The sequence below is a fragment of the Lampetra planeri genome, chromosome 2 (assembly GCF_965212315.1).
Source record: "Lampetra planeri chromosome 2, kcLamPlan1.2.h2, whole genome shotgun sequence".
NCBI classification, from domain to species: domain Eukaryota; kingdom Metazoa; phylum Chordata; class Hyperoartia; order Petromyzontiformes; family Petromyzontidae; genus Lampetra; species Lampetra planeri.
In genome coordinates this window covers 13,593,886-13,618,099 of record NC_136108.1, presented here as the reverse complement: position 1 = coordinate 13,618,099, position 24,214 = coordinate 13,593,886, and the positions used below count along the sequence as shown (strand labels likewise).

At 44.9% G+C, this 24,214-nt stretch overlaps 1 protein-coding gene across 1 annotated transcript; it reads left to right on the top strand.

The window, feature by feature from the left end:
• Positions 1-1,388: 1,388 nt before the first annotated feature.
• Positions 1,389-17,972, top strand: WDR86 (WD repeat domain 86). Its single transcript, XM_078608022.1, has 4 exons — positions 1,389-2,976; positions 9,977-10,112; positions 12,944-13,047; positions 14,087-17,972. Exons 1-4 carry the CDS (start codon positions 1,900-1,902, stop codon positions 14,363-14,365), a joined length of 1,596 nt encoding a protein of 531 aa, XP_078464148.1. The 5' UTR covers positions 1,389-1,899; the 3' UTR covers positions 14,366-17,972.
• The last annotated feature ends 6,242 nt before the right edge of the window (positions 17,973-24,214 follow it).

The window sequence follows — 24,214 nt, the reverse complement described above, 5'->3', positions numbered from 1 at the left end:
TCTTTCGCGCCGTACATAACCAACCTTGAAAATGTTACGTGTGGGGGAGGACAACATACGAAACACAAAAATCACTTCGAAAGAAATTCGTTTTCAATCTAGATTTAAAAATGCATCACACTGCCTTAAAAGGTAAGTCTATAATAGGCGATCTGTCTGGCATTGGCCCTTCATTGTACAATTTTGGAATTAATGCATCGAATTCAGAGGGTTCACATGCTGAATCAACCCCGAACCAGGATTTTATCTCCCAACCTTTCAATTGTGCGTCGCTCGACTCAACCGCGGAACTTCCGTGTCGAAATTATAAGAACATCTTTATTAAGATCAGTTGAGTTCACAATCCCACGTACTGTTATAGATTTAGGGAAGCTTCAGTCGTCGGATAAACGAGAAATAATGTTATTAAGTCTCTCAAAAATAGGAGCGGACTCCGTGAACTGCCCAGTCCAGATTTCCCCTCTCTCTTTGTGCGGTGGATGTGTTCACAAAGCGAAACCACACGAGACAGCTGCCTTCGAGTTGTGCAATACAGAACACACACAATGGTGTCGTACATCAGACCTCATAGCCGTATATGAGTGAATTCAAACCGCATACCGTATAGAGAATTTCGGGAAGAAATCGGTTTAGCCGCATCTACGCGATATCACACAAACCGAACCCGCATAAAGCGAGGGGAACCTGTATGACCACATTCTAAGCATTACTTAGTAATAACAAGTAAATGTTATGGCTGTACAGCAGATACTTTATTCATAATCGGTTTCCTTCGGGCTAGATCGTGTAAGTGCAATAGCAATTTGATCCGTAGTCCTCCAGCAACCGACAAAGCCAAGTAAAAATAAAGTTTTCACGCGGGCAAATGTGCCAATTGATCCTCTGCTTCGACAGCTACGCGTGCACAAATGCCCCTTTGATACGACTTCAAGGACGGAACTCGCGAACAGTGTTAATGAGTGGAGATCGAGTGACGATAAACAAACACATGCGAACTGCCGCGGACGTCTGTCTCGGTGGTACCTTGAACCCAAGACCGGCACGGCACACGAGGGGATGGGTGGCCAACACCACGCCCGGCCACCTTTGTCTCGCTCGTGGCGATCTTTACACATCGCACCAGGTACTCATTTGAGGCCGAGTCGACCTAGTGAAAGTCTAGGGCCGGTTTAGATAATCGTCACCGGCGTTGGCCGTGAAGCGGGAATCGAACTCGGCGTGCCGGGTTCGTAGCGCAGCGCTGACCGCTACGCAACCGCTCCCCCATGAACCCAACACGAAACTTGCGTTCAGGGTGAACGCGCGCTTCCCATGGCAATCGTTTACGACTCCACTTCCTTGCAGACTTCTTCTTCTGCTGCTGCTAAGCCCTCCCTGTGTTTGCTAATCGCTCGGAGCCAAACGCGGCGAGCAGCAGCTTGGATCCCGAGAGAACACGTGCGCGGCGCAGCGACGATGAGCGTGGGGGACATCGACCTCCCCCCCCGCCACAGACCCCTATTCCCTGGCTGACAGCGTGCAGTGGTGATGATACCTCTACACTTAATCACACACCACACACACAGGAGTCGCAGAGAAGAAGCCAGTGCTGCCGATTAACCTGTTATCTGCGTCACCTGACCGACAGCGCATTAACCCCGCACGCGTCACGCCGCGCACCCGCCACCCTTTCACTCGATGCGCAACGACGCGTGCGGTGCGGCCATGCGCGACAGCCACAGCCAAGAAGCCGGCACATGCCCGATCCTCCTCCTGCTCCATCACCTCATCCTCCTCCATATCCAGCGAGCTCCGTGAGCCTGTGGGGAGGAGGAGGAGGTGGGTGTGGGTGGTTGGGGGGGGAGTTCCCCGCCGCCGCTCAGGAAACCAGCAACTCGGGAAGCGAAGGGCGAGCCGACCATGGGCACCGGCAGCAGCTCCAAGGCGCCGCCGCAGCACCTGGTGCGCACGAGCGTCGCGCACACAGGCGGCGTGAACTGCATGAGCGCCGGCGAGGACGGCGCGCTGCTGCTCACCGGCGGCGAGGACGGTTCGGCGGCCCTGTGGGACGCGGAGGCCCCGCAGGGTCAGGGTCGCCGGGCCACGCTGCGAGGCCACGAGGGGTACATCACGCACTGCGCGCTCGCCGCCGACGGCGTCCGCGCGTTCACGTGCTCCGCGGATCGCACGGCGCGCTGCTGGGACGTGCAGAGCGGCCGCTGCCTGCAGGTGTACCGGGGCCACGCGGGCGTCGTGAACAGGGTCGTGCCGCACGCCGGGTGGCTCTTCAGCAGCTCGTACGACAAGACGGCGCGCTGCTGGGACGCGCGCACCGGGGACGCGCTACGCGTCTTTACCGGCCACAGGAGCTGCGTGCTGCCCCTGGCCTTGTACTGCCCTACGGGGCAGCAGCAGCAACAGCGCGAAGGGCATGGGCGAGGAGCGTCAGGAGGATCTGAAGGATCGAGGAAATCTGGGGGAGCAGAGCGGCAGGTGCGCGCGGACGCGACTGCGCGCTCCTCGCCCAAGTCCAGAAGCTCCACGTTCATCCTGGAGGTGCGCAGAGCTGCTCCCGGGGACACCAACATCGCGTCCTCGAAACCCACACCATCGTCGTCACCGCCACCATCATCATCATCATCACCACCATCAACAATAGCACCATCGTCAGCGTCGTCGTCGTCGTCATCTTCATCGGACCCAAAGGGGGAGAGGAGGTGCTCATCAGCGGCTCTCGCCGCCCTGGAGGAGAACACCACGCTGCTGCTGATGTCGGGGAGCGTGGACGGCACCGTGCGCCTTTGGCGGCTGTCGAGCGGCGCCTGTGCGCGCACCTTGAGAGGACACCAGGGCCCCGTTCTGTGCCTGGCCGTTGACGCCTCGAACGGCGCCCTCTACTCGGGCGGGGCGGACGGGACGGTGCGCAAGTGGGACCTGCGCAGTGGGCAGCAGCTGCGCTCCTACACGGAGCACACCGACCTGGTCATATGCCTGCAGGTGAGGGCTTCTGAGCATGGTCTCAAGGCTACAGGGGAACGCCTCGAGGCAAGGCCACGCGGTTTACCGGTGAAGACTTTAGGACGTGGTCTCATCGTTACATGTGACGCATGTAGACGCGGTCGTAGGGTCTGTAGGTGTGAGATGCTCTACGTGGTCATGTTGTTTCAGCTGAGGGCTTCTACACATGGTGTTATGGTGAGAGGTGAGGGCTTCTAAATATGGCCACATGGTGTATTGCAGGCCAGGGCTTTTACACCTACGCTGTACTCATATGCCTGTGGACTTCTCAGCCTGGTCACGTGTCTGTATGTGATAGCGTCTAAACCTCTCACTTTGTCCACAAATGAGCCTGCAAGTGAAAATGTATCACACCTGGCAACATACCATGAGGTGAAAAATGACTGAACACATTCCTTAATGACTCTGCCTTAAAAGGAACATCACAATATATAATAGGCAATGTTTCACGCAATGGAGCGTCTCCAGAGCTATGTGTTTAGTTTTTGTTGTTTGTGTTTATGCATCACTGTCAACGCAATATCACCAGGTCTTCAATTCATAAACATCTGTATACAAGTGATGTTACCATGACCTGGTCATAATCCTATAATCGTGGGCTATTAATTTGGTCATGGGCTATTAATTTGGTCATATACCTACAGGTGAGTGCACCCTGACCTGGTCATACAGCAACAGAGGAGTGCTAACCCGAGAGCTATTTTGCATAATCGTAGCTCATTACGAGCTGCCATATAAGAACATGGAGCGTATGCTTGTGTCTTAAGCGTATGGCTCTTTCAAGTAACATCTGGCAACACGGCAGCATTTGTTTTATAGGCGTGACTGCTGATGAGACTCAGAATGTTTAAACCAGTCCAAATTTTTCCTAACCAAATGCGTACAGGTGTAAAACATTTGTCCAGAAGTTAGAGAAGTTGTGTATTTTAGTAAATAAACCCTCAGCTGGTCTGTACTAACGGTGCGATGTAACTCGGAGTATAAGACGGAACGACCCTTCAGTCAATAGGCACCCCCTCCTACACACTACAAAACGCACTTTGCACACTATAATTGGTTCCAGAAGTACTGCCTCCTCTATCCACCTCGCATAAATATCCACTTACTCCATAAAGTGGGGGGGGGGGGTCAGTCCATTTCTGCCACTCCCTCTGGAACAATCTTTCCATTACCTGCTCATGGGTCTGACTGTCCCATTGTTTGACTAAAGGTCTTCCTAAATGCATTATCACTGATTCTTTTAAATCCCCCTTGACCTCACCTGCTGAGCTATTTTATAATTTGCTATAGTTACGTGTGTTTGTATCTAGAACAGAGGATGTGTGTGTGTTGATCTCTTTCGTCACCCATTTATAAATACATAATTTACGTACGAAACCTGAGGATAATTTTTATAATATGGCAATCATAGGTGGACTTTGACTTCTATATTAGGAGGCGCAGGGTTTCCCTTTGTCTCTAACATTAGGAATCTGATACAATTAATTTGTTTTTAAGCTTTATAGTAAACGACTGGAAATAAATTAATAAAGGGGCCTAGTTTGGGATGCGCGTTGTCTCCCCTTGCCCCCCTCCACCGCAAACTCCGCCCATGATGGCAATATACAATGCCTAGAAATTTCATGAACAAATGCGAGGCATAAACATATATTACAGAAAGTATTATTTCCTTTCTAAATAAGTGTGATTTCAGAGAGATTCCCACGTGTATGAGACTGGCCGCAAGATGAAACCTCATTTTAAAAGTGTCTCCGATACAATACACAGCATGTGAAACACTGCCCACCACAAACTATTACCATGATCTACTATGGGGATTGACTGTGACCGCTGGCCGAGGAAACTAGAGCTTTGTTTATTGTGAATATGAAAATGTATTGTTCAAACCGTGGGCTGCAATGACAATCCGTGGTGACACGGTCTCAGAGGCAAGTATTGCCATTGCTGGGGTAAGTCACACCTGTCCCGTGTGCAGCCAGGCGTGCTATGCCACCCGGCTGGTTTTTGTAAGAATTTGAGACCAGTAATTCTTGAAAAATGTGTCCTAACAATTTAAATGTGTCCCAGCAATAACCCTGAATGAAAACTCATGAAAGATAAGTGACATATGCCCTGAATGCCCTCCAGCATGCCATGTATATTAACGTTTCCAAAACATACATCACAAAGAAAAAATATATTGTTGTATTTATGACAAAATTGAGGGTCTGATTGAAAATGTAATTTTTCAACGAAGGTCTCAATAAATAAAACGATTTCAGAAAATATAATTCATACCATACAGCTGAAAATATTTAATTCTGCACCCACGATGGACGACAACTTTTTTGCAGTTGACAGCAAGCAAATACAGTGGCGAAGACAAGGAGCTGAATGCCTGTAATAAATTCTGCTGGAAGTGAATGATAGTTCATAACTTATTCCAGTCAAAGTCACAAACAACTGATTATATATTGCTCCAGCAGCAAATAGATACATGCATATTATAATGAATTATATGCAGTGTTTTACTGTTTTATAAACACAAAAGCCCTGCACAAAGTACTACCTAAATTAGTGGGCTTCTCGATTTCAGGGAGTTATTTCCTAACATTATGATAATAGACTATTGCTGAGCAGTGCATGTACATGTGTAGCATGGTTACGAAAGCAAACACGATCGTTTGTTTTTCATGTCAATAAAGTTGAGAGGCAGGACCTGCTATCGCTCATTTAGGCACACCGTGAGATGTAAGAATCCAGTCTTAAGCAGATTAGTGTATTCTTTATGAGCCTGGCCACGTTGGCCTAGGAGAGCTTACGTAATACCTGTTTGTTATTGCAGCCTTTTCCATTATTTAATCATTTATATTAAGTTCGCTTGCTTGCTTGCGTGCTTGCGTGCTTGCTTGCTTGCTTACGACCGTGCAAATCTTTCGGTCGTTTTTTAACCCACTTCCCATGATCCAATCGAGCTGACATTTTCCACACAGACTCGTTGTGCGAGACAATTAATGTCCGTGAAAAAAAATTCCCAAAATTTTACACTGTTTAGGGAAAACAAATTAAATATTTAATTACCAATTGCTTAATACTGGCAGACAATCATCCGACCCATAGGTGGCAGCCATCTCAAGCCAGAGGACGAGAAGACTCTAGCCGCCACGCATATAAAGGATTTATAGTGAAAAACTTTGTTTTTACGGGTTTACTTGTAGAGCAGTTAAATTGAAGCCGCCAGGTTCTTGAAAGTGGTAAAACGGGTCAACGCTAGTGCCCTCGGGAATATACGGGGCATGTCAAGAGGTGATCTTTCATTTTTAAATCCTTTATATTAACTTCACTTGCTTGCTTGCTTACTCAAGACAAACAGAAATGAATAATAAAATGAAACCGATGCCACGCATATAAAGGATTTATAGTGAAAAACTTTCTTTTTACGGGTTTACTTGTGTTCATCTTCATTTTTCTCTGCATGTTCCCACCCTCTTCACCCCCCCCCCCCCCCCCACGTGGACCCGCTCTGCTCAAGATCTGGAGGCAGATTTGGCTTAGTCCTTTAATCCCATCCGCAAGGCATCACTTGTTACCATAGCGATGGTTTTGGGCCACTCATTCTTCAGGCAGTGGGAGGGAGCAGAGTGGTAATTAAGTGGCACCGAGTGGAACTCTGGCCCATTACCCAGCGCGCCCTCAAAAGTGCCCTTTCTCTTCTCAAGCTGTGGCTATTTTGTGGCATTTTTAGTTTCTGGTGCGTGCTGAAATGCAGCTGCTGGGAGAAAGTTGTACAGCATAAATCGCCACACGCTGCACCCTCCAACACACATTAAGCAAACTTGTAAACATGTAATTGCATTCATCCATATATATAAAAGGCAAAGTTGTGAATGCCTGTCTGTTCAAAATGTTTAGCGTACTTCCCGACATGCAACAAACTTGAAATTTGCCATGTGGGTACTTTCCAGACTGTACACCATGCAAAAATTATAAAAATACACTTTTGTATTTTGGGGGGGGGGGGGGGCGCAACAATGCATATATTTCGCACGGCAAGTGAACTGTGACGTCACATCTATCATGTGACCCGTGTGCGGAAGCGTAACGCATTGTGCCTGCTGACGTCACGCCCCCCCCCACCCAACCCTCCGTGGGTAAAGTGCCATACAAATGTGTTGCATGTCGAAATCGTTCTTCGCGCAGCATTGCTTCATTATTTGAGTCGTTTACTGCCGTACGGGTGTGGTTTGTGTGTGAACATCGCCACTGGGGAGACAAAGGCGGCCGGACGTGGTGAATCCAAGTCCCCGGGCGAAGCCGGGTAGTAAAGCTAGTATTTTATAAATTAATTATGACTGCAGTAGGTAGGCTCTGGATGTGTTATTATGTAGTGTGGAAATGTAATTAAGAGACCATGAGGTCCTTCAGTGTGTGAATACTATTTGACTGAAATGCAATGGGGTAAAGCGCTTGTCATTGAACAAGTTACTAAGGAATGCACATGTCATTTTAGACAATATACAACCTTCAATTGAAAAAAATGCAGGATATGTTTCGTATCGCACTGAGAACATATATATAACATTTTAAATGTTTTACATATTTTTGTAAGTGATACAATATAAAAAAAAACGATTACACAGACATGTTTGAATGCAAGTTAGCAATACGCATACTTTATGCATGAAGCGTGAGGGAATAGGCATTAATGGTTTTTTTTTTGTGAAGAAATGGTACTTATCAACATTCATATGACCAGCAGTTGTGATTGTGTGCCTTCAACCACCACTTGGCTTTCCATTCCATGTTTTCACTCAACGCATCGACACCGACAATGTTTAGCAATCAGTAAGCTGCCATAAATGCATTGCTGTGCGCTTATCAACACCGCCAGCCCCTCTGCTGACCATATATTCCACGTGGGGCACATTTAACTGCTCACGTCTGTACAAAACAGATAACAACCAGACGCATATTATTTCACTGTGAGCAATGGTTTGCAGGCACCCTTTCAAGTCAGCCATCAGCTACCACCTTTGTTTACATTTTAACAGCTTACCTTGTTGCATATTGAAGAGCTACTTACTGTATACATCAGGTCATAGATACACAATATCTCCTATTTGGTATGCAGGAGTTTTAGTATGCTATGCAACATATCAGTCCTTATAAAGTTATTGGCAAAGAGGTCTTACTGTGTTGTTAATGTGAAATGTGAAGTAGACGGCCAACGCTACAACACATCCGCGTATACCTGCTGACAAGTTTTGAAAAATCCTTTTTTTTTACCCATTGCCTTGAAGAAAAAAAAATCTCTTTTTAGCACGGCCAGCCCAAACGTGGTGAATAGTGCAGACGAGGTGGGTGGGGGGGCACCACGAATTCTCCCCCGCAGTCGGCCTGCTGAATCGTTGACAGACAGGCGCTGTACAACGGCCTTTGACTATTTGAGCATGCGACTTTGCCTCTCCCCCGCCACCCCAGCCCGCACCAGAAAAAAGAAATTCAGCCAAAACTCCGTTTGCCAACAATGAATAAAAACCACCGTTCTTTTCTGAGACGGCCTTTTATGGAGTTTTTTTCTCTCTCTCTCCCCTTCTTGGATGAACAATCCGAGGATGTCGTTTGTTATGTGTTTAGACTTGTGATGCGTTTTTTTATTTCATTCAAATATCGGTAGTGAGGGAAGCAAAATAACGTGTAACAAATGGAAAATATTATTCTTAGGATTTATTATTCAATTTGGCAGAAATTAGGAAATCATTGCATTTTTTTAGCACCACAGGCAAAACCAAATCAAAAGTCTGTAACGTGAATAAACAATAATGATGCCTAAAGTCTAAGACAACAAAGATGTCCTCCGTTGGTCATTCTGTCTGCGTGCATGCATACATATCTACATCTCTGTATGCATGTAAGTGTATGTGTGTATTTGGGCAATGGGTGGTGCAGTGGTTAGTGCACAGTGCAAAAAATGTGGCAACCTGAGTGGTTCCTGCCCACGGCTAACATCAATGGAGAGTAATACTGGAGAGTATATGAAATGATCTTGGGTCTCACCTAAGTCAACTCATCTTTAAATGAATACTTGGTGCAGTTTGTGAACATCAGCACTGAGGAGACATAGGCAACCATTCCACAATACCTCCTCATGGGCAATGCTACCCAAAATAAGTGCTCGTTACCAGGAATTGAGGGCCAGGTCGACTCAGCCTCAATTGAGTACCCGGTGCGGTGTGTAAACATCACCACTGAGGAGACGAAGACGACCGGGCGTGGTCTTGGCAATCTACCCCCTCGAGTGCCATGCTGGCCTTCATAGGTGCTCGCTAACAGCACTTGCCCTAACAGTCTGTGAAGGCTATACAGGGGATCTTTGTCTTTGTGGACACAATAATTAGTACAATGTGCTAAGATCCTAACGAACTAAGTTAGATTTTACCATTCACAACAGATAAACTGATCACACCCGGCCACAAACGCTGATGGACGTGATTTTGACCATACCACAACATCCCCATATATGCCTTGCCGGCTTGAAGAAGTGCTCACTAACAGCACTTGCTGTTGCTCTAGAGCAGAGGTCGCAACCGGGTACCCGATACCCGTACCCTACCCGATACCCGGATACCCGTACCCGGCCGGGTACGGGTAGCCGGGTACGGGTACGGGTAGGCCGTGAGTCACTGACGAGTAACTGTTTGTCACTCATTTCCCAACGTCTTGTCTCTTCTCACAATTCAAGTTCCTAGAATCAACCCACCCGCGCCTGCAACATGGCTTCATCCCAGAGGTCGCAATCGGGTACCCAATACCCGTTCCCTACCCGATACCCGGTCGGGTACAGGTAGCCGGGTATCGGGTAGGGTACGGGTACCTGTTTGCGACCCTGGTGCGGCCGGGTACGGGTAAGGAATCATAACCCGTTTGCGACCTCTGCTCTAGAGTCTTAAGGCTGACTGAGGCATCTTTGTGTGTGTGTGTATGTTGGGGGTGGCGGCAGCTGGCGAACAGACACCTGTATTCCGGCAGCTCGGATGGCACCGCTCGGCGCTGGCTGTCAGAGGTCGGAGGTTGCGCCCGCGTCTACCGGCCACACAAGCACACCGTCAGCACGCTCAGATGCCACGATGGCATTTGTAAGCTCGCAACGCACGCATTTTCCATGTTCTGAGAAGGGTTGTTTGTGAATACACTACTAAAAATGCCACTTTGCTATGTGAGCTACCAAGCTCACACAATTGACACTAGTCCTGCGCTGCTGTACAACATCAGGCATATACACAACTTTCATGTGTATGACTACACGTGACTGTTATCAGGTCTTCTGGAAACTGTATTTTAGGAACATTGGCTGTTTCAGGAATTTTTTTCTTGGAAAAGTAAAGTTCCTTAGCCAGCTTAACCTATGGTAACTGTGGCTAACCCAACCTAACGTTAGATTAAAGGAAACTCAATAGGCCATCATTTATAGGAAGTCCTTTAAGTCACAGTGGTAATCACAGTGCATGGCCTCCTAGTTTAAGGTGGGCATTAGTCTTGTGTGCTCTTATCAAGTTGAGCAGAGCGTGTGAGGCATTACGCCCACCAGGAAGCACATAGGGCATACACCCAGTAATGATTAATCACCCAGCGGCCAGGGGAAGCTTTGCTTCATTGCCGCTTCCATTTAATAATTTCTTAAGGGAGGGAATACATCAGTTTTCCAGCAACCATACTTTCCGCAATAATACAACCCTGCTTCACACGATTCAAACCTCACCCAAGTTCCTGCCTTGCCCAAACAAACTTTCTTCTTCAAAAGGAATGCTTGCTGTAACTTATCTGTCAAACACTGGCCATAACAAACACATAGGGATAATGGCTTTGCTCAGAAAATTGTGGCCACAGGCAAACAATGATAGTAAGAGAACGTGTAGAAACATGTCTAGAAATGTACTTATTGCAGAAAGTAAAGTTATAGCTTACCCTTATGAGACAGATTCTGAATATTCAATCTCTTTTTTCAGATAGTCTTACAGACGTCAACGATCAAGCTAGAACGTGCGTCATTGCAAAGTTTTACACTTGTATTCCAATAAATTATGTATTTGACTATCACATTTTCACTTTTGCCCATCTAGAATTAAATGTCACAGTCTAAACTGGTGGTGGTTAAACAACTGTAAAAATATGATAGCCATATTCAAAATTACGTCACATAGATACTTGTGTAGCTATATCCAAGGGCCCACATTATATATTTCGCGAATCTACAAAGCAACAGAGGATTGCCTCATATGCACATGCTGCTCCCTTCCCCGCTCCCCTCCCCACCCTTACTCTACCTTCTCACACCATCAGTACTCTACCCCACTATGCCTCTAAATCTCCCATCCACTGCACCCCCATCACCTTGACTGCATTCCTTCCCTGCACTTGCTCACACAGCTGAGTGAACTTCTCCCCTGTGGACAGACTCCCACCCACCACCAGCCCTCCCTGGTTCAAACACAAGCACGTGCACAGCCACAAATCCCCAAGCCATCGCCTCCCTGCCCAAAAAACACGTGACCATCAGCACGATTTGAACAACCTGCAGGTCCTCTGTTCACTTCACTGCCTTCATCAAGTCAAATTTATTCCCTGCTTAAATGAACATTGAAGTGGTGCTCTCTCATCTAATGCTTACATCCCTGAGTCGGTGGTGGAAATTCCAAGCTCCTATGGTGGGGGAGAGTACATTAATAAGACAACCACTGTTGACTTTCTTACAAAGTGGCACTTACTTTATATACCCCAGAGAGATAATTGGCCGAGTCAAATCCCAATCAGGATTTGAACTCGCATCGTACTGAGTGCGAGCTATTCGCTCAACCACTGAGCCACCTGTCTGAGCGTTTTCAACCTTGTTGAGAGCTTGTTAAATGGTCACGTGGTAATCGTTCTGATGCATATATTCACTGTGCATATATATTTTAAGAAAACCGCTGTATAATTCGGCCAAAGGAGAGAAAACGCACAAGAGAATGACCACCGCAGAAGCGGTGAGATCAGTTAATGTGCAGGAGTGACAGATGGCTGCGCTGGCTGGGTCATGTAGCCTGCATGTACAGCCACCGCATGCCCAAGCAGCTTCTGTTTGGCCGGATAGAGGGGGCTAAACAGGCCCGACACAAGCTGGAAAAAGAGATGGATTAATGCGGTACAGGAGGATGTGGAGCTGAGTGGCCTTCCCGAAGACTGGTATCAAGATTGGCCTCTATGTAGGAGGCTCGTAAAGGACGCTACTGGGCAGTTCGAGGCAGTCGTCCTCCATCAACAATGGAGGGCAGAGGAGTGGCACTCACATCAACGAGCAGAGTGCTGGGTGGCTAAAATGCAGCAAGTTGGCAGAATAGGGTGCACAGATGGTGCATCTGCAGTCATTTGAGTCAGTCAACCCATGGCACTTGGGTCTATCCCGTGATCTCCTGTCAGCGAGCCTTTGATACTTCACGTGGTCTAAAAGTGCACCTGGCCTGGCACAAGCGCCGTTGTGACGTCACCGCCACTTTGTAGTGAATGGCGGCTGTTGTTGTTGATGGTAACAGCACTGGACCATGAGGCACGGCAACAACGTGGAGAGTCCTTAATCCAGCAGCGGATAGACAATGCCGACGATTATGTGAATGACAATTTGGCACACACAGGCTAATTCATCATTCAATGATCTCGTATTCTTAAACCACGTGGTCATAGTTTGTGAGACGGGCTCTTACACAAGGCTGGCATTGTATTGCTCTGACAGACGTTTAATTAACAATCATCGTAAACTTTTGACAATACATCAGATTTCTTGGTGGCTAGCGACACATTTACTTGTAAAGGTGTGGGTTCATGCCAATGACAGAAAGTGGTTGAATAACTTTGACAATGTAAAACTCTTAACTGTATACGTGTGCAAGATGGGCTGAATCAATGAGATGCACTCTTGTTACCATGTTTACAGTGTTTACAGGCAGTGGAGATACATTGGCCCGAGCATTTGATGCAAGGTCTGGTGCCCTGAAACGCACATTTAAAGGCCACACGGGGATCATCAACTGCCTGGAGGTAAGAGTTGAGTCCATCGTTCTGGACATGGTTAATTTACATGGCTTTGTCAAATTAAAGCATGCCCTTTTACATATTTTTTGTCGCCTATTGTCAATCCACTAGGGGTTGTTTGACATTACTTCACGCTGGTCAGTGCGGGTTTGTGAAGTGAATTAAGGTCATATTCTTGGGTCTTTCGGTAAAGTTACAAGCAATCGTCATGATGACGATTGCTTACTTGTAGTTTTTTGTTATTTTTTGTTATTTTCTTTGAACCTATCTACGTGACTTTACCGAAAGACCCAAAAATATGAATTCCTGCAGTCACGAAAGCTTTAAGTCAAGATGAATTAGGTCAGTTTAACACATAGGCCTTCACGACCGATATCATCCATAATACACGTTTTTTTGGTTAGATCGCGTAAATATAAATGTGTCATTAAAACCCGCCCCCACTCGACACAGCCTATTAGTAAGGTTTGTCACATAAGCAGATCATGCCAATTCGTTACTAGTACACCACACCGGTGTGTTGGAGAGTAAATCCACGACATTTACAATCTGAGTCTAACGTTTTGCCAATAATTACAACCAGCATCGTCAAGCGAGAGCCAGACCATCAGGCGAGAGCCAGATTAATTACAGATTTGTATCTGGCTCTTGCCTGATGATTCTGGTTGTGATTACTGGCGAAACGTTGTACTCAGATTGTAAATGTTGTGGATTTACTCTCCAACACACCGGTGTGGTGTACTAGTAACGAATTGGCATGATCTGCTTATGTGACAAACCTTACTAATTGGCTGTGTCTGATGATGGCGGGTTTAACGACACATTTATATTCACGCAATCTAACCTAAAAAAACCTGTATTATGAATGAGAAGGGTTGGCCAGAGCCAGTTACTGTCTGCAGCAATTGAACACAAGTTGTTAGGTTCATCGTGCAGTGCACCATCCACTGCACCACCACAACGCCTTAAATTATGAATGGTGCTATAAACATATTTTTTATTACAATGACAAACGATGATTCAATAAATTGCTTGAACCCCACAGGTGGTAAACGGAAAGCTGTTCACGGGCTCACACGATGGTACGCTACGCATATGGGAGGTGCAGAGCCTCTATGAGCAAGAGAAGCCCCCTGAACGTGAGCAAAAAAAGGGAGGACTAAAGGGTCTAGCGCCGAGCAACAAGGTGGGAGGACTGCCCGAGACGCAAGTGGCCATCTCTGTGGGCTGGCCTGACGGACAGAACCCTCCCGAGCACCTCTCCGAGCTCGGCCTGCAGCGTCAGAGAGAGATGGCCGAGCGCGAGGCCATGCAGCTCGTGTGAGCCATGGAGCCGGCGTGCTACAACAGTTGTTTCGGTTACTGCCGCGCTCTCGACGATGGCGCGAATGCCCTTCAGACACCGCTGCATACCAACGCTTGCATGCATTAACAGTACAAAAAATAACTCAGAAGGCTGCGCAATGTGGGAAAGAATAATTCCCCGACACCGACTGAAAATATATGTTGCGCATATGTTCGTTTTCGAATGTGCTGTCGGGTTGTACCAGACTGATTTCTGGCATGTTGTTCCAAGCGCTGGGAGCTCCTCCAGGAACTATTGGTAAGCACCAACAGCAAAAAACAACGTATGCAGTTGAGTTTATTCATTACCTTGACAAATTTACACGTTTAAGAAGAGTCGGTAAAAGTGAGTCAACCCATCAAATTCAAATACTGTACTGTATAATGGACTCGGGCCATTGTATTCATAGATATGAAGCAAACACAAATAAAGTAGATTACAAATGCATTCCACAATCACAGCTTATAACTTATAATAGATATAGAGTCTCATCAGTATTTTTAGTATTACTTTATAGAACGGTTTTGCCGCTCGCCAACATCACTGTGGGTGTCATCTCTTCCACGGTTTACATGGAGTTAAGCAGGTGAGAGGCACACCACTTACCACATCACGGTACGCTTACAAATGCATATTTTTCCTCAAGCTTAATAGCGAAAAGTATCAAAAGCGTAGAGAAAACTTACTCTAAAAATTAACAACTCAACAGCACGATTCATAATTTGTTTCTTTTAGGTCAGGTCGTGTCAAAATGTGTCGCAAACCCTCATCCGCCTGACACTGCCAGCCAATAAAAGTGCCACGTGAATTAAACGTGGCCAAATGTATTACTGCTTTAGCAGCACCACCAGTGTCATTGTCGGAGAGTAATTTACACATTTAAACGGATGCGACATTCCGCTGGAGATTACATCCAGCGTCATCAGGTTGTTAACAGGAGCTCAGGTCTTGAGATCTAAGCGAATCTCCAGCGAAATGTCAAAATGTCGAACCCAATTAAACGTTATGAAACCAATTATGAATCACAATATTGGCCGTGAAAGCCTACGTATAAAATTAACAGTATTTTCAGTTAAGATGTTTTCAGCTATCTCTCTGAAACCCACAAGAGGTTTACCACTACAAAAATCTGTATTTAATGAGTAGTGTTCTTCTCTCAAGTGCACTCAAGCGCCAAATATGAATAATACAATGTGTTCCATGATTGATAGGCACGTGTAATTGTTTATTTCAGTGCTGAAACAAAGAACACATCTGTCGTGCTCCTACATAATGCTGTTGGACTGTTGTCATGGTGTGCTTTGGTGTAAGCGTCTTCCCAGTTTACTCTGGGTTACGACAATGTTATCGTGGTGAGTTAATGCAAACAACATTGACAAAGTGCGCAACAACGCTCAGGTGGATGAATGTGCAAATAACCTGGCCAGACCAACTGATATTTCGGCAAACAAAGTCCGAGGTGGCCAGTGTGTCTTTTCAGCAATGCGCTTACAAGTACGACAGTATTAAAAAAAATATATAATGTTATTTATTCCCTAAACTATTCATGACACAACCACGAATTGCAATTTTATGTTTTTTTGTTGAATCGGGCCGCCATTGATGTCTCACAATTTTAATTGGCAGCGTCACTTTTACGGATCCAAAAGGGCCTTCGTGAAACGGGAATTGATGTTGATAAACTGAGACAAAATTTATCTCGCATACTCGTAAAATGGTTGTACAGTATTCTTTGGGTCTTTCGGTGAAGTCACGTAGATAGGTTCAAAGAAAATAACAAAAAACGACGACGTTTCGATCACAACACAAGCGGTCGTCGTCCTGATGACGTTTCGATCACAACAAAACCAATCGTCATCCTGATGACGATCGCTTGTGTTGTGATCGAAACGTCATAGTTGTTGTTATTTTCTTTGAACCTATCTACGTGGCTTTACCGAAAGACCAAAAGAATATGAATTCCTGTAGTCACGAAAGCTTTAAGTCAAGATTTGGCTGTACAGTATTTGACATGTGCAACGTGCCCGCTGAGACAAGGGCTTTGAAATATTCAACTAACTGGCCAGGTTGAGATCAAGGACACCCCCTGATGTAACGTCCATCAAAAGCAATGTAAAGCCCGACACTTGACAGTTTTTTTGCTGTCAACAGCCGCAACTTAAGATATCTACAGCAGGCGTTATTCGAAACCTGCGTCGGTGGTGAAAGTTTTTCAAGCATGTGCATTACAGCTCCTGTCTTGCAAAAAAATATGGCTGTCACACTGCAGATAACATCACTCTTTGGTTCTTTCGGTAAAGTCACGTAGAAAGAAATGTAATTAAATAATGAATAGCAATATTATTTATTTATTTCTACGTGACTTTACCGAAAGAACCAAATAGTAATTCCTAAAGTCATGAAAGCTTCGAATCTGTGCAGATAACATGTTTAATTTATACTTTGTTATACCTTTTTTGTAATCAGTTTTATATTGTTTTGTAATCTATACATGTACATTAGTCTAAGCCTAAATATTGTTGTTGAAATACTTTGTTGTGTTTTGTGGTACAAATAACAAACTACAGTATGTCTGTTGTAAAAATGTAAAATTGCAATATGACATTTTGCATTAACAGCACCTTTTGCTTAGTTTCCAGGATACCAACATTCAATACCTCATACATTTGTTGGTGGGGGTTAGGTAAATGATTGGATTGTTCCATATGTATGACGCATTTCTGCAGCATTCATTTGATTTAAATGCAGGGGGAATAGGGTTCGTTTTGGTAAGGATGTAGTTTATCTGGAAAGTACAAACGTGACCGTGGAGAATTGGGTGTCAGCGCTGATTTTACATTTCCATATTTTACCCGCATGCAAGCAAAACACCAAAGCATCACTATACATATACAACATTTTCTTATTTAATTTTAAACTACGGAATGAGGTAATTTCCTTTTACAAAGAGTGTGCCGTTGATTCATCTTAACTAACAATGCAGCTTGAAAATACCTTGAGGACAAAAAGGTAAATAAAACCCTGAAACTCATTTCATTGAATCAGTGTTAGATTTAATACGCAATTTTTCATTGTCAAACAAACCCATTTATCAGATTATTGAATATGCTCATGATGCGTTTAGCTTGGGGGTTTAATATCCAATATTATTACTGCTTATTTAATTCTAAGTTTGGTTTATATGTTTGGCAATCCTGATTACAAAATTGTCGCATGAGCTCCAACTAAAACATTTTGATTAACTGGGCATGTAATTAATCCATAATTATCGGTGACAATTTGTGGTCATAGCTTTTGGTTCAACAATTGGTTATTTAGGGCATTCTGGTGTGTGTCGAAGACCTAATCACTGCAGAGTGTGTGCAAAGCACTTTCATACACTGCATACAAATAAAAAAACTATTAATTAAATTTTAATCAATGAATTAAGGCATTGTGATACACCTAAAACTAACCTTGCGAGCGTACTGTTAACGTGTAATTAAACTGTACTTTAAACAAATGGATCGTTACTCATCTGCATTTAAGTTGGCATTTTGTCTGTGGTACGGAGTGATTGGAGTGAATTAAACGTATTGCCTTGGTACCATCTTCCCTGTGTGCAATCACTTGCCATCCGTGCAGCGATTAAAGCCTCAGAAGACCATACAAATCAATGTCCACAACAATAGGGAAACTTAGACTATATTGCGAATGACATTAACATTGGTTTACAACCTTGTGAGATAAATATCTTGCCTCGACTCCCATCACAGTCTATGTCCAACCCCATGTCCCCAGGTCTATCGCCCACCTCTATAGCTCCACATTCATAACCGCCACCACTTCACGTGCTCTCTCCCCCAGGTCTCTCACCACCACCTGTCTCGGCTTCGCTGTGCGCTGCGTTGCAGCACTATCCAAGTAGTTAACCTCGCATTCAAAAAACTTTCAGAGCCAGGGTGAACATCCGACTCCGACGTATTCAATTAATTGAACGAGGTAAAACTGATGGAAAAACACAGCACAAAATACAGCATTTGTTAATACTTGCAATATCAATACAATGAATGAACACAAGGAGCATCATAACATTGGCTTAGATAACATGAAACTCAACAATAGGTCCTAGATGGACCAGGTACCTACATTAGCACTGAATAGCCACACAAGAGAATAAGCTACTGGGTTAAATAAGGTCCCATCGTGTAATCACCATACTGCAGCCTAAATGTACAGCGCTGCACATAACACTGAAATGTGGATGAGATACTTCTTAATCCTTGCTCTCAAGATCGCATTAAATTTACATGGGTACAAGTCTGGCTCGACTTATCCAATTACAAGTAACATTCACAATAATGCAAGTGGCAGGCTTCCTTGTTAACTAGGCCTCATATTTATCATGACAATTTAACAGCGTTATAAAATCATTTACAGCATTTTAACATCAATCTTAACATTATAACAGCATTCACAGTATTATAAGAACATAAACGAACTTACAGACAATGCTTCTTAAAGTCCCACAATGAACACATGCACCAGTCTTCACTGAGACGCTATTTGTGCCTCCATTTTGTACTCTGTGTAATGGCTGACACCCTGCCTCATGGCTTAGAGATAATCTTAAATCGTTACTTCCTGGTCACGTAACCAAACTCAACACCATATCAAGAAATTCCTGTGGACGCACACCCCCATACCTGCCGTGAGGGAGAACACCACCAACTCTCCATGTGCTCTCCCCCTAGGTCTCTCACAACCATCACATCTCCACGTCCTCTCTCCCCAGGTCTCTCACAACCATCACATCTCCACGTCCTCTCTCCCCATGTCTCTCACCACCACCACCTCTCCACTGAATATCTCCACAGGTATCTGTTTCCATCACACAGAGCTCATCACGTGCTTGCTTCCAGGTCTCTTCCTCCAAGATGTCCTGGAACACTGCGAACACATCGTGAATAAACATCCCTCACACCCCACATGTCCATCCTTTTCAAACATATAATTTATTCCTGACCAATCGATCTCCCAGATGTTTATTCAAATGAATGGACCATTGTCTCCTTGTTAGTATGTGTCGTACTATGCTGTCTCCGTAATGTCCCGGTGATGCTTGATTCTCACCAGGATATTTTGGAGATGGCCTCTCAGCTGGCTCTGAGCCTCTCCGTCATTCTTATTTACGACTATAATGAGTTAAGAATGTCTGTGTTTCCCGCGCGTGACGTCACTCCACGTCGGCCAGCCCCTTTCATTGATAATCATGAACAGGTGACGTCCTCCACATGGACCCCCCCCCCCCCTCATTAATAATCTTGAGCGGATGACATCACTCCACATGGAGCACCACATCTCCCCCCCTCATTAATAATCATGAACAGGTGACGTCCTCCAAATGGACACCCCCCCCCCCCCATTCATAATAATTATCGGCTGACGTCACTCCACGTGGGGGGGGCGAGGCGCCTCCTCCCCCCTCCTCGGCGTCAACTCACAACCCTCACGACAAAGGCAGAACCCTCACGTCACGCGATCTCCGTAGCGCTGTTGAGACATCAAAGTAAAAAGAACGTCATGATGAACAACGGATTATAACCTTAAAATGAAATCGGTCTGTGTCACCGCGGCCTTACAAATTGCACACGAATTGATGCAATGAATATCACGTCGCGGTCTGCTTTTCGCTTGCAAGTTTCAGATTTATTGCAATATACCCGTCCTTGGACGGGCAAAAGGCTAGTTTACCATATTTGCATGAATTTGTGTCCGATATAAAATAATTGTTATCTAAAAAATCCATGTAAGTAGATGAACGCATTAGGGCTCGTTTGCGTACGTCAGCACTGCACTGCACAAACTGGTTTTTATTTTTATATTTCCCCTCGACAACATTCTATCACAAGTTACCCCATTACTTTAAATTGAAACACATGCCGTAGAGTAATTTTAAATGAGAGAATATTACGCAACGAAATACAATTTCTAACTTACAATTATATACGTAAACACCCGCACACAATCATCAGATGCAGAATTAGATGTATTTGATTTTTTTTACATACTATGTGTTTGTCACACGGCACACCAAGAAATACATAGACACAACTAAGACACTTGCCACCATTGCATAACTGTAACAACCATGCAGCTGCTATGTCGATAAGCAAGCTCAGCCAAAGCACTAAGAAAGACCCAGCACACCTGGCGTTATTTGCCTGAAAATCATGCTCCAACCACGAAACTATTTTATACTGGTAGGAACCACCTGGTTCCACTAACCCACAGGGGATTATTGTGTCCGTCCAACCGTCGTGCATCCAAAAATGGGAGGGGTGGGGCTGGGTGGAGAGGGGAGGGTGGGGAGGGGCTGGGTGGGGAGGCTGGGTGGGGGGTGGGAGGGGTGAGGATGTGTGGGGGGGGGGGGGCTGGGTGTGGAGGGTGGGGCTGGGTGGGGGGTGGGAGGGGTGGGGCTGGGTGGGGAGGGGCTGGGTGGGGAGGGGCTGGGTGGGGAGGGGCTGGGTGGGGAGGGGCTGGTCACCCCGTGGTGCCCTTATAAAACTCAACGTTTCACCTACTCACGCCGGCTTGTGCCCGCCCTCACAGTCGGGCATATTTGCGGAATACACCACGCCGCTGTTGACCCTGGCCATTGACCGAGCAACCCAACGTTCCTACCAGCTCCCTCCGCAGGAATGAGTTAATGGTGTGCTGGGTGAATAATTAAGAGACGGCGAGGGGGATTGTGGGTGGATTGGGGGACGTGAGTTGAAGAAGCATCCACCGCTCATTTTATGCGGGTGTATCTGCATTCCCACACGCACGCGATGCAGCATTCCGATCACATCCACACATTTCTCAAGTACGGTTTAACATCAGGGTCTCTCCGACACCATTTGACACACGCGGGGGAAAAACTACGTGTGATACTGGACAAGTCATCTTTTTTTTCTGTGTTATTAACACCCACGTAAAAAAATAAAACTTTTTTTGCATTATGAATGAGCAGTGCATTTAAATGTTTAATGCGTATCTGTAATGGAAAATAATGAGCACAATAAACGTGTGACTTTATGCTGCGTGGTGTTGAGTGGCGATTTCCACCTGCAGTGTTGTAATACTATTGTCTTGACCTTCACATTACGTATTCTATTCAGAATTTGGTGAGTGGCTTGTTTCCCCCACTGTCATGTTATAAAAGTGGCATCTGTAAAGTGCAAGTCTTAGCTCGTTAATTATCAATGCTTTACTCATTGACTCACACCAGATGATGCATCATGTCTGATGTTATGAACTTAATTTTAATTGCACATATCTACAAGGTATAACTTTCATGACCGTTGCCACATATGCTGGTATAGTTGTAATTATCAACAGCAGGATTTACCTTCTTGGTTCTTTCGGTAAAGTCACGTAGAAGGGAAATATTAAAAGAATACAAATAAAACATAATAAAATAGCAGGATTTACATTCACAAGTTGTGCTCTGCCATTCGTTTCAACCATTACTCTTGGTTTTCATTTTATTAGGTCACTGAGTGGCCGTGACTTCATTTTTAACAATCACAAACATCGTCAGGGAGACATTCAATTCTGCAAAATATGGTGGACGGTACAAAATATTTATTTAAGGAAGTGGAAGATATATTTGAGGACTGAGATTGATGGGGGGAAGATGGCAGAGGGAAGGATAACAGCATTTGGAGAAGCTTTGTATATCGATTTCACCTGACACACCGGAGCAGAAGAAGGAGGATGATGAATTATTTAAGGTGAACTGGGATCAAAGTTATGAAATGGCTGAGTGAGAGAAGGTTGGAGTGCTTTTGGAATACAAATTTTATTATGAAAATAAACATACAAATGTATCTAAAGGGGAAAGTTTTCCATCAATGGAAATTATCTGCTATGACTCAAATTTATCAGAAACATTTATGCTGACAAAATGTAACAACATCTGAAAGGTACACAAAGATACACGCTGGAAATTATGTTGAAGGACAGAAAGAGGTCACATGGGGTAGAGAACAAATGTGGGTCTTGGCAGGAAACATCAGAAGAAGAGATTGTGGTCAATTGACAAGAGTGGTAACAATGGCAGCCAAAGGAGAGAACATGCCCAACAGGATGATGGTCACAGATATGGAGTTGATCATGATGAAGTGTGAAGGTTTGGGGAGGCATTCATTAAGCAAAATTATGATGGTGATGATGACATTAAAATTACTTGGGTCGTCAACTGTTACATGTCTAAGTAAGTTGTTTGGTTGTTCCACATACCTCTAATATAACATGTTTTAGTTGGATTCCACAGGACAACATTGAAATAAAGTTCACAAAGAATATAACATTAATCAGAGATCACAAAAAGCAGTATAGTACTGTAATCACGTTGGATTTAAACTTTTTTCCAATGCCCAGTAGGTGGCAGAATATCCCATTGAAATCAACATGTCCCTGCAGTTTATGGAGAAAAGCGTTCAAATCATTTAAGGCAATATGCCTCATGTCAGATATGATAATATCCCAATTTTAGTTTTGTGTATAAAACAAGGAAATGGTGCAGATGTTTAAGGCTGGTGATCGCAGTTGCAAATGAGCACGCTTCGCATCCATGTTATTTCTGCAGAATTATTCATTATACTATTAGAGTAACTGTCATTGCCTGCAGGCAGGTCTTCAGGCCTTCCTTGCATCTATTTTAACAAGCCGGCACCACCAAAGTGATCTCAGAGAGTGACAATAGTCATAACCGTATGTACGATGAAGAAACTTCAACGACATTTGGAGACAAAAAAATGTGCACATTAAGTATGCAGAAACTCGGGCAAAGACGATACCAGGGGCTGGCAATTATATTTTAATGCTAGAGTTCTAAGGAAGAGGTTATACTAGATTGGGTCTTTTAAAATAATACTACTATTGAGGAAAACATCTGAAACACAAGATCATTTTACTTCAACTTGCAATGTAAATTCAATATCAAAGAATGTGTATGGGCAGTTATATTGCAATATTAAAGCTAAATACAGATACTCTAGAATGCTTTGTATGTAATTGCACTGCCAAAATTCCTACATAGATGGCTTCAAACCTCAATGAAGGTAAATGGGGATCGATTGACACCAAATTCTAGTAATGGTCAGAGGTCGCAAACGGGTTTTGTTTCCTTACCCGTACCCGGCCGCACCAGGGTCGCAAATGGGTACCCGTACCCGGCCGGGTACGGGTACCCGTTCCCTGGCCGAGTACGGGTACCCGTTCCCTACCCGTACCCTACCCGAAATGAGTGACAAACGGTTACTCACCAGTGACTCACGGCCTACCCGTACCCGTACCCGGCCGCACCAGGGTCGCAAACGGCTACCCGTACCCGTACTTGGCCGGGTACGGGTAGCCGGGTATCGGGTAGGGTACGGGTATCGGGTACCCGGTTGCGACCTCTGGTAATGGTACAGAATGCTGCTGCCTTACATCGCCACCTATGGTTCGCCACGAGTAAACACCACAATACCGCACATCGCTTGCACATGAGGTGCAGTGTATGTATACTGTACAGCCTTTTCACAAGTGTGTTGTCTTCAATTTTAAAACTTGCATGAATAGTACCCATTTCAGACGTCGAGTTCAATCAGTGATTGACAGAAAAAGTACAACGGTATTTATAATAATTTAACATCTGAAATATCTAAGTGGGATTAACTTTTTGTGTTGAATTTAAATTATGCACATGTTCAAATACCAAATTCTTCAGTTGTTGGAAACGAAATAGAAACAGAAACAATACATGGTCTTTTACAGCCCTTTGTCAGTCCACTGGATACATATCTATAACAAATTCTT